General features: G+C 54.0%; 1 protein-coding gene across 1 annotated transcript in view; it reads left to right on the top strand.

The window, feature by feature from the left end:
* LOC124233725 (pleckstrin homology domain-containing family H member 1) overlaps positions 1 to 12,388 on the top strand; it is a 49,978-nt gene that overhangs the window by 26,029 nt on the left and 11,561 nt on the right. The window contains exons 8-19 of the mRNA XM_046650856.1: positions 95 to 721; positions 3,782 to 3,860; positions 4,407 to 4,498; positions 6,053 to 6,203; positions 6,393 to 6,535; positions 7,612 to 7,722; positions 8,657 to 8,743; positions 9,079 to 9,240; positions 10,218 to 10,298; positions 10,669 to 10,851; positions 11,234 to 11,342; positions 12,135 to 12,247. Coding sequence (XP_046506812.1) covers positions 95 to 721; positions 3,782 to 3,860; positions 4,407 to 4,498; positions 6,053 to 6,203; positions 6,393 to 6,535; positions 7,612 to 7,722; positions 8,657 to 8,743; positions 9,079 to 9,240; positions 10,218 to 10,298; positions 10,669 to 10,851; positions 11,234 to 11,342; positions 12,135 to 12,247 — 1,938 coding nt within the window. The remainder of the gene's footprint in view (positions 1 to 94; positions 722 to 3,781; positions 3,861 to 4,406; positions 4,499 to 6,052; positions 6,204 to 6,392; positions 6,536 to 7,611; positions 7,723 to 8,656; positions 8,744 to 9,078; positions 9,241 to 10,217; positions 10,299 to 10,668; positions 10,852 to 11,233; positions 11,343 to 12,134; positions 12,248 to 12,388) is intronic.

Here is a 12,388-nt window from a genome sequence, read left to right as displayed (position 1 = left end):
CCAGGGAGCCCTAGAAGAGGATTCTGTCCCTTCAGGGCTAGGAACTCAGCTGATGGGGCAGGACAGTGGTCCTCAGGCCCAGGGTGCCCTGAAGGTAGCTATTCCTGCACCTTCTCCAGGTACTCTGCAGAACAAGGACTCTGTTGCTAAAACAGGAAGCCTTTTTGAGGATTCTAATGCCAGCATGGTCCATCCTGGGGAAATATCAGAGGCCAAGACCCTTCCACCTCGTCTGGGAAGAGAAGGCTCTCCCGGCCAGCTGTGCGTGAAGCCTCACACCCCCAGACATGGTTTGGCTTCCTGGGGTGAGGGCCTGGTTACTGCTCAGGGAGGAACGCTCCCTGGGACAAAGACCTCTGCTAGGGCAGGTGGCCCTGGCAGCAGCCTGACCCTACCGAAGGTGCGGGCTCCCAGCACCCCCCGGGACAGCATCCAGCTGGCCAAGCGGCACCACAGCCAGCCCCAGGCGGGCCCTGGGCACTTCAACCAGGTGGTGAGCATTGAGATTGGCACCCTCTCAGCCCTCCACCCCTCCAGCCTTCCTGAGGTGCAGGCCCGAGCTGAGCTCCGGGAGGAACCAGAGAAGATGGAGATGGAGGAGCAACCCCCAGCGGGGAAGAAAGAGGACAGAGAGAGCCCGAGGGCCCCCAGAGCTGAGCTGGAGGAAGTGGACTTGGGGAACAAACCACCCACACCCCCCCTGCACCGGTTTCCATCCTGGGTGAGAGGCGCCCTGGGGGCTGGACAGAGGGGCAGAGCTGACGGTGTGAACACTGTTCATTGAGCACAGCCTCATGCTGAGCGTGAGATGAGGCCATCATCCTCACGGCCACTCTGGGAGGCGAGTCCCACCGAGCTGGCCCAGACCACCCAAACCAGTGAGGGGCAGAGCTGGGGTTTGGAATGACGGACAGTGGCTGGCTGTCATTTCCTGAGCAAGTGCTCACTGTGTGCCACACACCAGGCTGGGTGCTTCATGCACATTTCTTGTTTAGTCTTCATGACTCTGAGGCAGTGTGGTGTTGCGGCAAAGAGCACAGGTCCCAGAGTCAAACTGTAGGGTTGAGTTGCTAGCTATGTGACCCGGGGCAAGTTACTAAACCTCTGTGCCTCAGTTTCCCTCTCTGTAAAATGGGGATGATAGCAGCTCCTTTCTAGTGTTGTTGTGAGAATTAAATGTGTTAACATATAGTAAGTACTTGCAGTAGTGGTTCACAGTAAGTGGCATGTAAGCGTTGGCTATGTTATTATTTCTGAGCTTTAGCTTCCTTACTTGTGATATTGGATAAAACGACATGAGTTCTGGTGGAAATGCTTCAGAATCAGTGATCTGGGGTGGGGGATACTGATGGAACAGGCCAGCCAAGCATTAATCTTTGTAGAGTTGAATGACGGGTACACAAGGTCATTCTCTGTTCTCTTCTCTCCACTTTTGTGTCTGACCTTTCCCGTGAGGACAAGTTAAAATAAAAACAGGAGTCGGTTGGGGGTGGGCAACACTAAGGTTGCCCTGGCCAGTGGTGAGGCTGAGATGAGATACTGGGGTCGAGTGCTGAGCACAGAGCCTGGCCCCTGGGCAGGACTCCCTCCCTGTGGGAGGAGGTAGGTGCTGTCCCCTTTTTCAGATTAGGAAACTGCTGTCCCCACAGACTTAGTTACTTGCCCAAGCTCACATAGTAGGTAGTGGCGGGCCAAGCTCTAAATGTAGGTCTGGCTGTCTCCAGAGCCCGGCTCTGCCCCTCCGGTTATACTGCGTCTTAGGGGACATCAGAGAGCAGACGTCAGCCTCTTACGCATGGTCTGACCCCGGGATGCTGCTGTGGTGTGAGGCAGCGCTGTGGGGGACGTCTGAGTGTCAGGCTCCTGGCAACATAGGGAATGAGGCCCTGGGGGTGGCACCACCCCACACCACTGCCTGGATGGCCCACCTTTTCAGCAGCACCTTCCAGGGTCTTCTTTGAAATGCTGCTAGTCTGGGGGTCCTCATGACCCCAAGCCTAGGGGCCACATCCTTAGCAGTGATTGCTGACCAGTGCTGATGGCTGCGGGGACCAGAATGACCAAAAGCAGCCATGCCCGGGAGCCGGGCCTGGGGGAGAGGGCTCAGTGGTCTCCCAAGGCCAGCCAGTCTTCAGGCCGTGGGCTGCTGACCTGTCCCTGAGGCCCCTGCCTCACGGGAAGGAAGGGTAAGGCACAGGTGGAGAGGCTGCTGGAAACGGAGGAGGGCCAGGTCGTGAGAACCCCCTCAGAACCATCCCTCCTCGTGTTCGCTGTGGTCTTGTGAATCCAGATGCTCGGGAATCCTAAGGCAGAGGCGGGCAGTGAGGGAGCACTCAGCGAGGGACATGGCAGGAGGGCTCAGTGCCACCAGGTGCCTGAGTCGGGATTACCCGTGTCAGCTTAGGAAACCACCGTGACCAGAGAGCCTGACCTCACTTCTCAGGTGGGACAGCTGGGCAGTACTGTGTGGAAAAATCCAGACTGAGAATTCAGAGAAGGACATTTCTCAATCCCATATACTTATTTGCCAACTTAGAGTTTGCAGAGCCCTTTTTCTGTTGCTCCTCAAAATAACCTTGCGAGTTATGCATCGGATAACCTTTTGTAAGACACTCCCACATTTGTTTAAGCTAATCCCTCAGGCCTCACTTTCATTTCCTCTGTAAAGTCAGAGGCCTGTCCTTGGTTGAATTCCACAACCACTACTAGTAGGAATAATCTTGTTTATGCCTAATTTTACTGCTTCGACCCAATTTATCTGCCCTCCAAAAGCACAGGAATCCCCTGCCCCACCCTGTGCCACTCCTGGGACACCCTTCCTCGCTGCCGCTCAACCTCTTACCTCCTCATCCCTCCCCTTACCTCTGGATCTCAACCCGGCACTCGCCAGCCCCTCCCGCTCTCCCCCAAGTGCCCAGTGCTGCTGCCCTCCTCTGGGGTGACACCCCAATAGCACCCCGCCTCCCAGCCCCAGCCCCGCTACCTCCCTGAGGCAGGCGATGTTCCCTGGTCTGTGACTCACCTTGTCACGTTGTTTTCCTTTTACCTTGAGTGGATATGAAGAAAAATGGAAAAGCAGAGGCAGGGCCTCCTGTCTTCTTCAGGAGCATCAAAACCATTAGGAAAGCTCCCTGGGGCTGTGGGCCTGCGTCAGACCCAGGGACACCCTGAGGAGTGAAGAGCTGAGGGTGGGCCTTCCCTGTCGAGGCGTCTTCCACAACGGGTTTCTGGGGTCTGGTGAGCCAGAGAGTCTTTGAGAGTTCGCCTCAAAACCTAACCATGATGTGACATTATTACTGTAGGAAAAAAGTGTGTCCCAGGTCCCAAACGACTGGTTTATAGGAGGGCATTTCCTTGCTGTGGGGCTCTGACCTCGTTGTCAACACCCACCTTCTAGAGGTGAGAGTCTGAGGCCCAAGGGCCTCTACAACGATAAGATTCAGAGAAACAGGCGACTGAGCCCTCTCCTCTTGAACTGCCTCAAGGGAAGGGTGGCAGTGAGAGGGAATAGATATCTTTGGGCACAGATTATATTCCAGCTGTTAAATGTTTGCATTAATAATTACACTTGATTCTCACTCAGCCTGAAGAGGAGTGTTATTACCTCCCTTTTAGAGCTGTGGAAAATGAGGCCCAGAAATGATGTAACTTGCCCATGACTCCCCGGCCAGTAACTGGCTGAGCCTGGATATGGACCCAGGTCTGCCCACTCCAAAGCCACAAGAGGGGCTCAGGTGGGCTCAGTCCTGGGCGCTGACCATCCTGGGACCTCTCATTCCAGGAGAGTCGGATCTATGCTGTGGCCACGTCAGGCATGAGGCTCTCGGATGTGTCTCCCAGAAATAATGTCACCTGCTGCAGTGAGTTCCAAGTGAGGTGCTCAAGTGGGCAGTGTGGGCGTGCGGGTAGGAGAAGACTCAGCAACACCCTGGGCCAGGTCACCTGGGACCCCATGTCCTCCCCCGGCAGGTGAGGTTCAGGTGAAGTTACACAGCCATGGCTGCCTTGGAGAGAAAAGGAAGCCGTGCCGGTTCAGCTCATCACCTGCTGGGTGGGAGTGGACATGAACAGAGCTGTAGCTGGTGACAGAGCTGAAAGGGACTTTAGGGGTGGGGTCCTCCAGCCCAGGCTCCTACCTGCTCTGGCTTCCCTTCTGCAGTGCAAGGGCTATGAGTGGGAGGAGCCCCCTGAAGGACCCGCATCCCCACCCACTGGCTGCTGAGTCACCAGCCAGCCACAGAATCCCCACGGTGATGTGAGAGCCCCACAGTCACATGACTTGTAACACCTTGGCCCCCGTACTGAGATCTGTGACCCAGTCTGTCTCCCAGAGAGCTCTGCCCAGGTCTCTGCCTCCCCCAGACTCCCCCCTGAGTTAATCTCCTCCCTCTTGTCACCCCCTCCAGCTTCAAGCCCTCCTGCCCTGGCGTCCCCTGGGCCTTTCTCTGGCCTTGTCTACAAGAACGTCACCGTGCCTGTCTACACAGCCCTGAAGGGGGTAAGAAGCTGCTGTCCGAGGAGGGGTGTCCCCATCCAGAGAGGCCTCTCGTCCATGTGGTGGCTGGAGTGTGGCTCTGGGGTCAGGCTTCCACACACATGTGACTCTGGGCAGGGAGCTGAACCCACATATGTCACTTCATTTTTATTGTTTATCAGATTTTCATTATAAAAATTCTGCATTTACAAAAATTCGAATCAATATGATTGTGGGCAAAGTAAAAAGTTAAAGGTTAAACCTGTGCCTGCTCCGTCTCTCCTCCCCATCTTTTCATGTCTGTCCCAGAGGGCAGTGGGGCTCCTTCCAGAACTTTTTATGTTTATTCAAACATACTCCTGTAACAGCCCTACATATTTTTAAACAAAAATCAGATATAACTGCAACATGATGTTTTCATATACATTTGTCTCCTTTTTTTGTTAGGGTTTTTTCTTTGAAGTAATTAGGAACACAGTTAATAAGGTTTTTTTAAATTGAAGTATACATGTTATTGGTTTTTGAAATCATAACAGTAATACTTTGTAAAACTTTCTATAGAAGAATAAAAAGCCAAAAGTGAAATTTCCGCCTCCTTTTCCCTAACTCCTAACCCCAGAGGCAACTGTCACTAATGGCTTGGGGTTTATTCTGCAAGGCCCTCTGCTGCATCTACAAATGTGCTTACAAATATTCTCTTTGCCCCAGTCTCTCTCCCATGCACACATGCATGTGCACACACATGCACACAAAGGGGATCATGTTACGTGTGTCATTCTATACCTTGCCTGTTCACCCAACTGTGTGTCAGGTCTTCCTGCCAATCTTCCACACACAACTGTGTGCCCCCCTTGGCGCTGTCCAGTGCCTCTTGCTGTAGATGCCCCGTAACTACCTTAACCTCTCCTCCACTGACTGACAGTTCAGGTCATTTCTCTCTTTTGTCTAAAATAAACGTTGCGATGAACGTCACTGTGCAAATATATCTCTGTGCACTTAATATGTACATATTTCTGTAGGACAGAATTCTAGAGGTGGAACTTATGGGCAAATGAGATGTATGTTTTAAACTTTGACAGGCAGTACCAAATTATCTTCTAAAGGAGCTTTATCACACTACAGAGTATCTTTTTCTGCACAATTTCACCAGCGTTGAGATAATCAGTCTTTTTAAATGTTTGCCAACTGAGATGATCTCTCGGTGTCTCCTTATCCTCACACATTTTTAAAGCTCCTGTCTCACACTTGGCCCTTTGCTTGGCTTTCTGGCCCCCTAGTGGCAGGAAGCAGGGGTCACAGCGGCCAGGTGTCCAGCCGGATGGGGCAGCTTCTTTGGGGACCACAGAAGATGGTGTGTGGGGGAGGGAGGCCCAAGGAGAAGCACGGAGGTGAGAACACAGGAGTAAAGATCTCAAAGGGATCATTGTCTTTTGGGTGCCCTCGCTGGGTGATGGTGTCCATGTGCCCCAGCAGGTGGTGTTGGCTGCACCCTGGCACCCGGAGCCAGAACGCAGGTGCAGGCAGGAGGGGGCTCGTCATGCAGCCTGAGCTGCAGTGGGGAGGGGGCCTGTCTTGCAGAGAGCCACACAGATCAGCACTGTACCCTTTGTGGACGAATCCTCTGGGTCTGATGATGACTGCAGCTCTCAGGCGAGTTTCCGAACTTCACTCCCCTGCTCTGAGTCCAGGAAGACGAGCGGACTGGGCAGCCCCCGGGCCATCAAGAGAGGTACAGAGAAGGGGAGCAGCACGGGTGCGGGGCAACAAGGGGCCCCTGGGTCCTTGCTTAATCTCTGCCTGTGACCCCGCAGCCCCAGACTCGGGGGTCCTGGGTGGGTGAGGAGGGCTCTGCAGCTCCCCGGTTGTATGAGCTGAGGAAGACCTGGGACCCGGACGGTGACTCCTCTCCCCTGGCCAGGTGTCTCCATGTCCTCGCTGAGCTCTGAGGGCGACTACGCCATCCCCCCGGACGCGTGTTCCCTGGACAGTGACTACTCAGAGCCTGAGCACAAACTCCAGCGCACTTCATCCTACTCCATGGACGGGCTGGGCCTGGGCGGGGTGAGCTGGGAGCGTGGCCCCACACAGATGGGGGCCGAGGTGGGCAGGGTGGGGGCAGACCTCCAGCAGAGGCTGCCTGGGGCCCTGAGCACAAGACACAGTTAGCAGCTGTGTGAGAGCAGGGTCCCTGGGATTGGTGAAGGGAGGGAGCAGGCTGAGGGGGCTGTGCAGTTATGGAGTCAGGCACACACAGACCCTGGGAGGAAGGAGAGGGGGCCTCCTGAGCTCCTCAGCAAACCAGGAGCGGCCAGTTGCTGTAAGCCCACCATGGCCCACAGGCCCAGGAGGAGTTTTACACACATTATCTTGTTTTAGCTCCACACTGACCCTAGAAGGCTGAATGCCAAGATCTCCTGAGTTCTCCCTGTGTGCCAGGCACCATGTTCAGTGCTTTCGGGCAGTCGCGTTTGTCCTCACAGTCCTCTCAGGATCATTACCCCATTTTATGGATGAGAAGCCTGAGGCTCAGAGACGTGTTATTACATGCCAGAGCCAGCAGTAAATGCAGATGTCATTCCCCAGCCCTTGCTCCACACCACTGTGCTGCCCTATCTCCGTCTCCCCGCTCCACGAACCCTCTGCCCCAGCCTGGCTGAGGTGCCCATTGTTCCCCAAACCTCTCCCTTCCCTGATGCCTGCAACGGCCTTCTTCCTCCTCACAGCTCGTCTTTGAAGGAAAGGCTGACTTTTCCTTCCAAGGCCAGTTCAGACCTGGCTCTTTCCTGAAGCTCTCCCTAGCCATCCTCTCCCGTGTGCAGCCCCTGATCCACCATCTTCTCCTGGTCAGATGTTGTTGTCCCCAGCCAACGTGGGAGTACTTCCACAGCAGGACCATGCATGCTTTATGCAGTCCTCTGAACCTTTAGCTGGGCACGGTGCCCTGAAAATACACATAGTTGGTACTCTATTTTTTTTTAATTGATGACAAAGCAGTGACTCAACTGGGCCATTTTGGCCTGTGTGATACTTGGGAATACCTACCTGGCAGGGGAGATACTGCGATCACATCCAGGAACCCTAGTGATGTCCACTTTCTGTCCACCCTTCTTCTCCCCTACACCTTCCCACCCGTGCAGGAGTCACTGGAGAAGTCGGGCTACCTGCTGAAAATGGGGAGCCGGGTGAAGACGTGGAAGAGGCGCTGGTTTGTCCTGAGACAGGGGCAGATTATGTACTACAAGTCCCCGGTGAGCCCCTCCTCCCCCTGGACTGTCATTGAAAGGACCCCAGTCCAGACCCAAAACCGTGTGAGAGGGCCTGGAAGAGGGGCAGTGTGGCCCTTGGCTGGAGGGCAAAGGTCTGGCAGGTGTGGGGAGGCAGTCTGGCTGGGCCCCCGAGACTTAGAGCCACACATGGGGACCGTGAGGCTGGTCATTGGTTCTCACGGTGCAATCAGGCACCAGGTGGTCACAGGCAGTTCCAGACAAGTTGGCTGAGTGATTCCTTCTTCCTTCAGAAGCTGAGTTCTTCTTATGCCTGGTCCCATAAAAGAACTGTTCCCAAGCTGCCCTCATGTTATCTGATTGTTTTAACAGGCAAGCCCATTGCCTTCTCTACCTCCTTTCTGGACTGTTTGGAATTAGAGAGCCTTGGATGTTGGGACCTAGTTTGACAGGACCTCCCTGGAAAACCGATGTTAATGTTTTAAAGAGGCCTTGTCTTTTGTGCAACTCCAGTTGATTGATTGTGGCTGTCTAGAACAACGTGATAAGGATTTTGGGCTTATATCACTCAATGAGCAGGCATGCTCTGATTGATTAATAATGTCTGCAGTGCTACCGGAAATGGTAATGGTGACGTATATGCCACTGATTTGCCAACTTGGTATAAAGGATGTAGTAGGAAGAATTTAAGGGCTTTATAGCTCAGTAACAACCTGGTGGCTTCTGACTCAATTTTAAAGGCTAAATCTGCCCTTTTTGAGGCCCAGGTCAGAAGGACCTCTGTCTCTAATCGCTGTTCCCTCTAGCCTGAGCCAGGGTCCAGAACAAGTTACCCATCATGCCAGAGCCAGGCAAGCTTGGGGTTTCCCCTTTGCCTGTGACCTGGAATAAGATATGAGGACAAATGATGTGCTTTTTAAGGCTCCAAGCTCTTTCCTCCCTGTTCCTTTCTTTACAGAGTGATGTCATCCGGAAACCTCAAGGTCAAGTGGAGCTGAACTCCCGTTGCCAAATTGTTCGAGGGGAGGGTGCACAGACATTCCAGGTGAGCATGCTCCTAGCAGCTAGTATTTTAGATGAAAGAGGTGCCTGGTTTGGATATGGCTGTGATGGAGACAAAGATGTGGCAAAATGGGCATGCATCAACACGTGGATGTGATCCTAATTGTGAGTACAGGAAAGGAAGAGGAGCCAGTGTGAGAGAGAGGATGAAGGTAGAGACAAGGAGAACAAGATGAGGAGGAAAAGAAGGGAGGGAGTACCCGGGGGAAGAAGGAAGGCCCCATGGCTAAGGGATTAGAGCCACCTCGGAGCCAGCTCCCTGTTATTCCATCCTCCTGTCTCCCCGCCCCCGGTCCCCAATCCCTCACTCCTCCACAGCTCATCTGTGAGAAGAAAACCTATTACCTGACGGCTGATTCACCCAGCCTGCTGGAGGAATGGATCCGAGTACTACAAAGCTTGCTAAAGGTCCAGGCCATTGGGCCTCCAGCCCTGCCTCAGGCTGGCACCAAGCCCACTGTGAAGGGCTGGCTGACCAAGGTATGAGTAGGGCTGGTGGGGGGAGAATGTGGCCTCCTGAGTGTTGGGGGAGCCAGGAGCAGAAGTGCCAAGGGGTGGTGGGTCTCCCTCCTTGCACACAGCTCGGTTCTCCAGGAATTTTCTCCCAGTGATTAGCTGGCTGGCCTCAAGCATGGTCTAACCACACAGGTGATGGTGAATGATTCCGTGGAGATAGGGATCAGGGTTGTTAGAACAATAGCTATTCTCAGGCCAGAGGTGGGAAGGGAATGTCTCATACCCACTTTGAGGTCATTAGGAGTCGCCCCCACCCCCACCTGTACCCACCATGCCTCAGTATGAATAGTGGGAAGTTGCTACCTAGACAAGGTAGGTGTGGCCATTCAAAGACTGATAATGTCCTAGGCCAGCCCTAAGAACATTTTAGTTAGGGCTCTTCTGGTTGTGAGGAGCAGAGAAGCACTTGTTAACCCCAAGTCAAGGGAAGTTAACAAGAGAGCCAGCATGCCATCAGGAAGCAGAGCTACTGTTATGAGCAAGCTCAGTGCTCCAGGGCTCTCTCTGCCTCTGCTTCCTGACTCAGTCTGCATTCACGTCAGTCTGCTCTGCCTGTGCATTTGCTGTTCCCTCGTGATTTACCCTTGTCCAGCATGGCCCTTCCCTCCCTCTCAGCGTCCGTCTAGGCATAGCTATAGACTCTGTGGACTAGCAGGTTCTTCCCACGTTCACATTCCTGGGACAGCACATCTGACTGGCCTGGTTAATCTTTTAATGGCAGGTTGTACAAAGATGGATGGGTGTCACATGGTACACACCATGACCTCTTGCTGTGAAAGGGCTGGTTCCCGTAGTAGGGAGTCTGGGTGGCATCTCCACTAAGGACCTGAGTTTGACCAAGGGTTTTGACATCTGCCTTTCTGTGGCTTCTCTTTGCCAGTCCTGGATTTACTTCTGGGGTCACCTGGTTCTGATAATGCTGGTGCATTTCTGTCTTACAGGTAAAACATGGCCACTCCAAGCTGGTCTGGTGTGCTCTTGTTGGGAGAACCTTCTACTACTATCGGAGCCATGAGGACAAGGTATGTCCTGGCTCCCAGCAGCACCCACTCTCTTCTTCCCCCAGACCACATTGCAGTGGCTCCATGTCCTGATGGAAGGCCCCAGCTTTACCCTCTACCTGACTTAACCCCACAACAAATACAGAGCCAGCTGTCTGCATGCCTCCAGAGTGCATGTCCAGTGTGCATGGCCCACAGATTCTGCCTGTGTGGTCTTCCGTGCTTCCCCAAGCAAGCCTCAGCCAGGGAGCTGTAGTCTGTCTCTCCCCACCCTCTCATCTGTCCCCGTCCATGAACACAGCCCTGCAGGGCCTGAGGGGTCAGAGGAAGAGAAAGGAGACTCCCCTGTCCCCTGCTGGCTCTTCCATTCATGGAAGGCTCGTGTCCACAGCGACCCCTGGGCCGTCTGCCTGTGCGGGATGCACGCATAGAAGAAGTAGATCGATCCGGTGACTCCGACGAGGACTATGAGGCTGGAGGAACCGGGCGGTTGCTTTCCTCCCACTGCACCCTGGTGATCCACCCCCCAGAGCACAGCCCCACCTACCTCCTCATTGGCACTAAGCATGAAAAGGTAAGGGAGGGCGCTGGGCCCCACGGCCAAGCTCTGACCTGTGGTTCTGATCTTCCCTTCTCTCTTTCCCCCAACCTTCCCAAAATTCAAGTTTATTTCCCTCCTGGACATTTTGGCAACCAGTATCCCTGGTTGGGAATATTCCTTATATTGAATTCACCCTCAGTGACCAATGTGTCTTCACTGGGGCCATGAGATAGAAACGTGGGTTCATGGTCACCTGATCCTGAGTCTTTCCTTTTAGACACTGGTGGCCTTGACTTGTGTCAGCCAAACCAGCTGACCCCCACCTGGGCTTGCCCCCTTCAAGGAAGCTTCCTTGGAGCTCTTGCCTCCATTCTCCCCACCCAGCCACATCAGATGGCCTTCCATCCTCTTCCAGGATACGTGGCTTTACCACCTCACAGTGGCTGCCGGTGGCCCCAGTGCCAAGGTGGGCACTGCCTATGAGCAGCTCATAGGAAAACTGATGGATGGTGAGGGAGACCCAGGTAACGCAAGGGTGGCCATCACTGCTTGGGTTGGAGGGTGGTGGCTGGGTAATTGTTGGTCCAGAACCCAAAGAAAGCCCTACTGTACTCCAAAGCTGTTTTAAAACTGTCTAAGCCACAGAAAGGCATGCCCAGCCCAGGCTGCAGGGCTCCGTCTCTGGTGAAGGTACTGAGGTGAGCACTCTGTGTCTAGGGGAGTTTGTCTGGGAAGCAGACTTTCTGGAGACCTGGGTCAGTGTTTTACTTTGTTCGACTTGCAACTTTGCTGGCTGGGCAGAGAGTTGAGGAAAGGAAGCAGCTGGTTAATCTCTAGTTAGAGTTTGTTAATCAATAAATGAAGCCTAACTTGGGGTCAGACTAACCTAAGTCTGGGGCATTTTGGGTGTTTATTTTGCTACTGATTCTCAGGACCCTGAGGAACTAACAGCACCCACCACACTTGACCCTCTCCTGCTGCTCTGTGGCTTGTTTGTTTAGGCTGATACACATGCTCCTCCATCCAGACCTCCCTGCACACACATGCTTGCACTCAGCTGCCCACAGCCTTGCACACTCACCCCTCTGCAGCCCCATGAGCAAAACAGTAGCTGTCTTCCTGTAAGCCATGCTTGTGAGTGTGCTAAATGCAGTGCACAACTTCATACCCCACACTGCAGACATAAACCCAGCACAACCCACGTGTCCCAGACAGTTAAACCCTTGTCTGCCCCACAGATGAAAGTGGGGGCGGGTGGGAGGCGAGTTCCCTCATCAGTGCTCACTGCCACCTCTCTGGTGTTGTGCTCTGGGCAGATTCCCCCCTCTGGAAGCATCCTATGCTATGCTACAGCAAAGACGGGCTGTACACGTCCCTCACTACCCTGCCCTCCGAGGCCCTGCAGACGGAGGCCCTCAAGCTCTTCAAGGTAAAGTGGGAGTGGAGCCCAGGCCCACTGGCTGGGGGCACCCTCGCCATGTGCCCAGGCTCTGCCTGGAGCAGTTTTGCCCACCGTGATGATACCTGGGTAGAGGGGACCTATGCAGTTAGGGGGAAGCCCACAGAGGGC

This window comes from Equus quagga, unplaced genomic scaffold (genome assembly GCF_021613505.1).
Source record: "Equus quagga isolate Etosha38 unplaced genomic scaffold, UCLA_HA_Equagga_1.0 220_RagTag, whole genome shotgun sequence".
Classification (NCBI taxonomy): domain Eukaryota; kingdom Metazoa; phylum Chordata; class Mammalia; order Perissodactyla; family Equidae; genus Equus; species Equus quagga.
The sequence above is the reverse complement of the archived record's forward strand: the minus strand, read 5'-3'. Positions and strand labels throughout refer to the sequence as shown.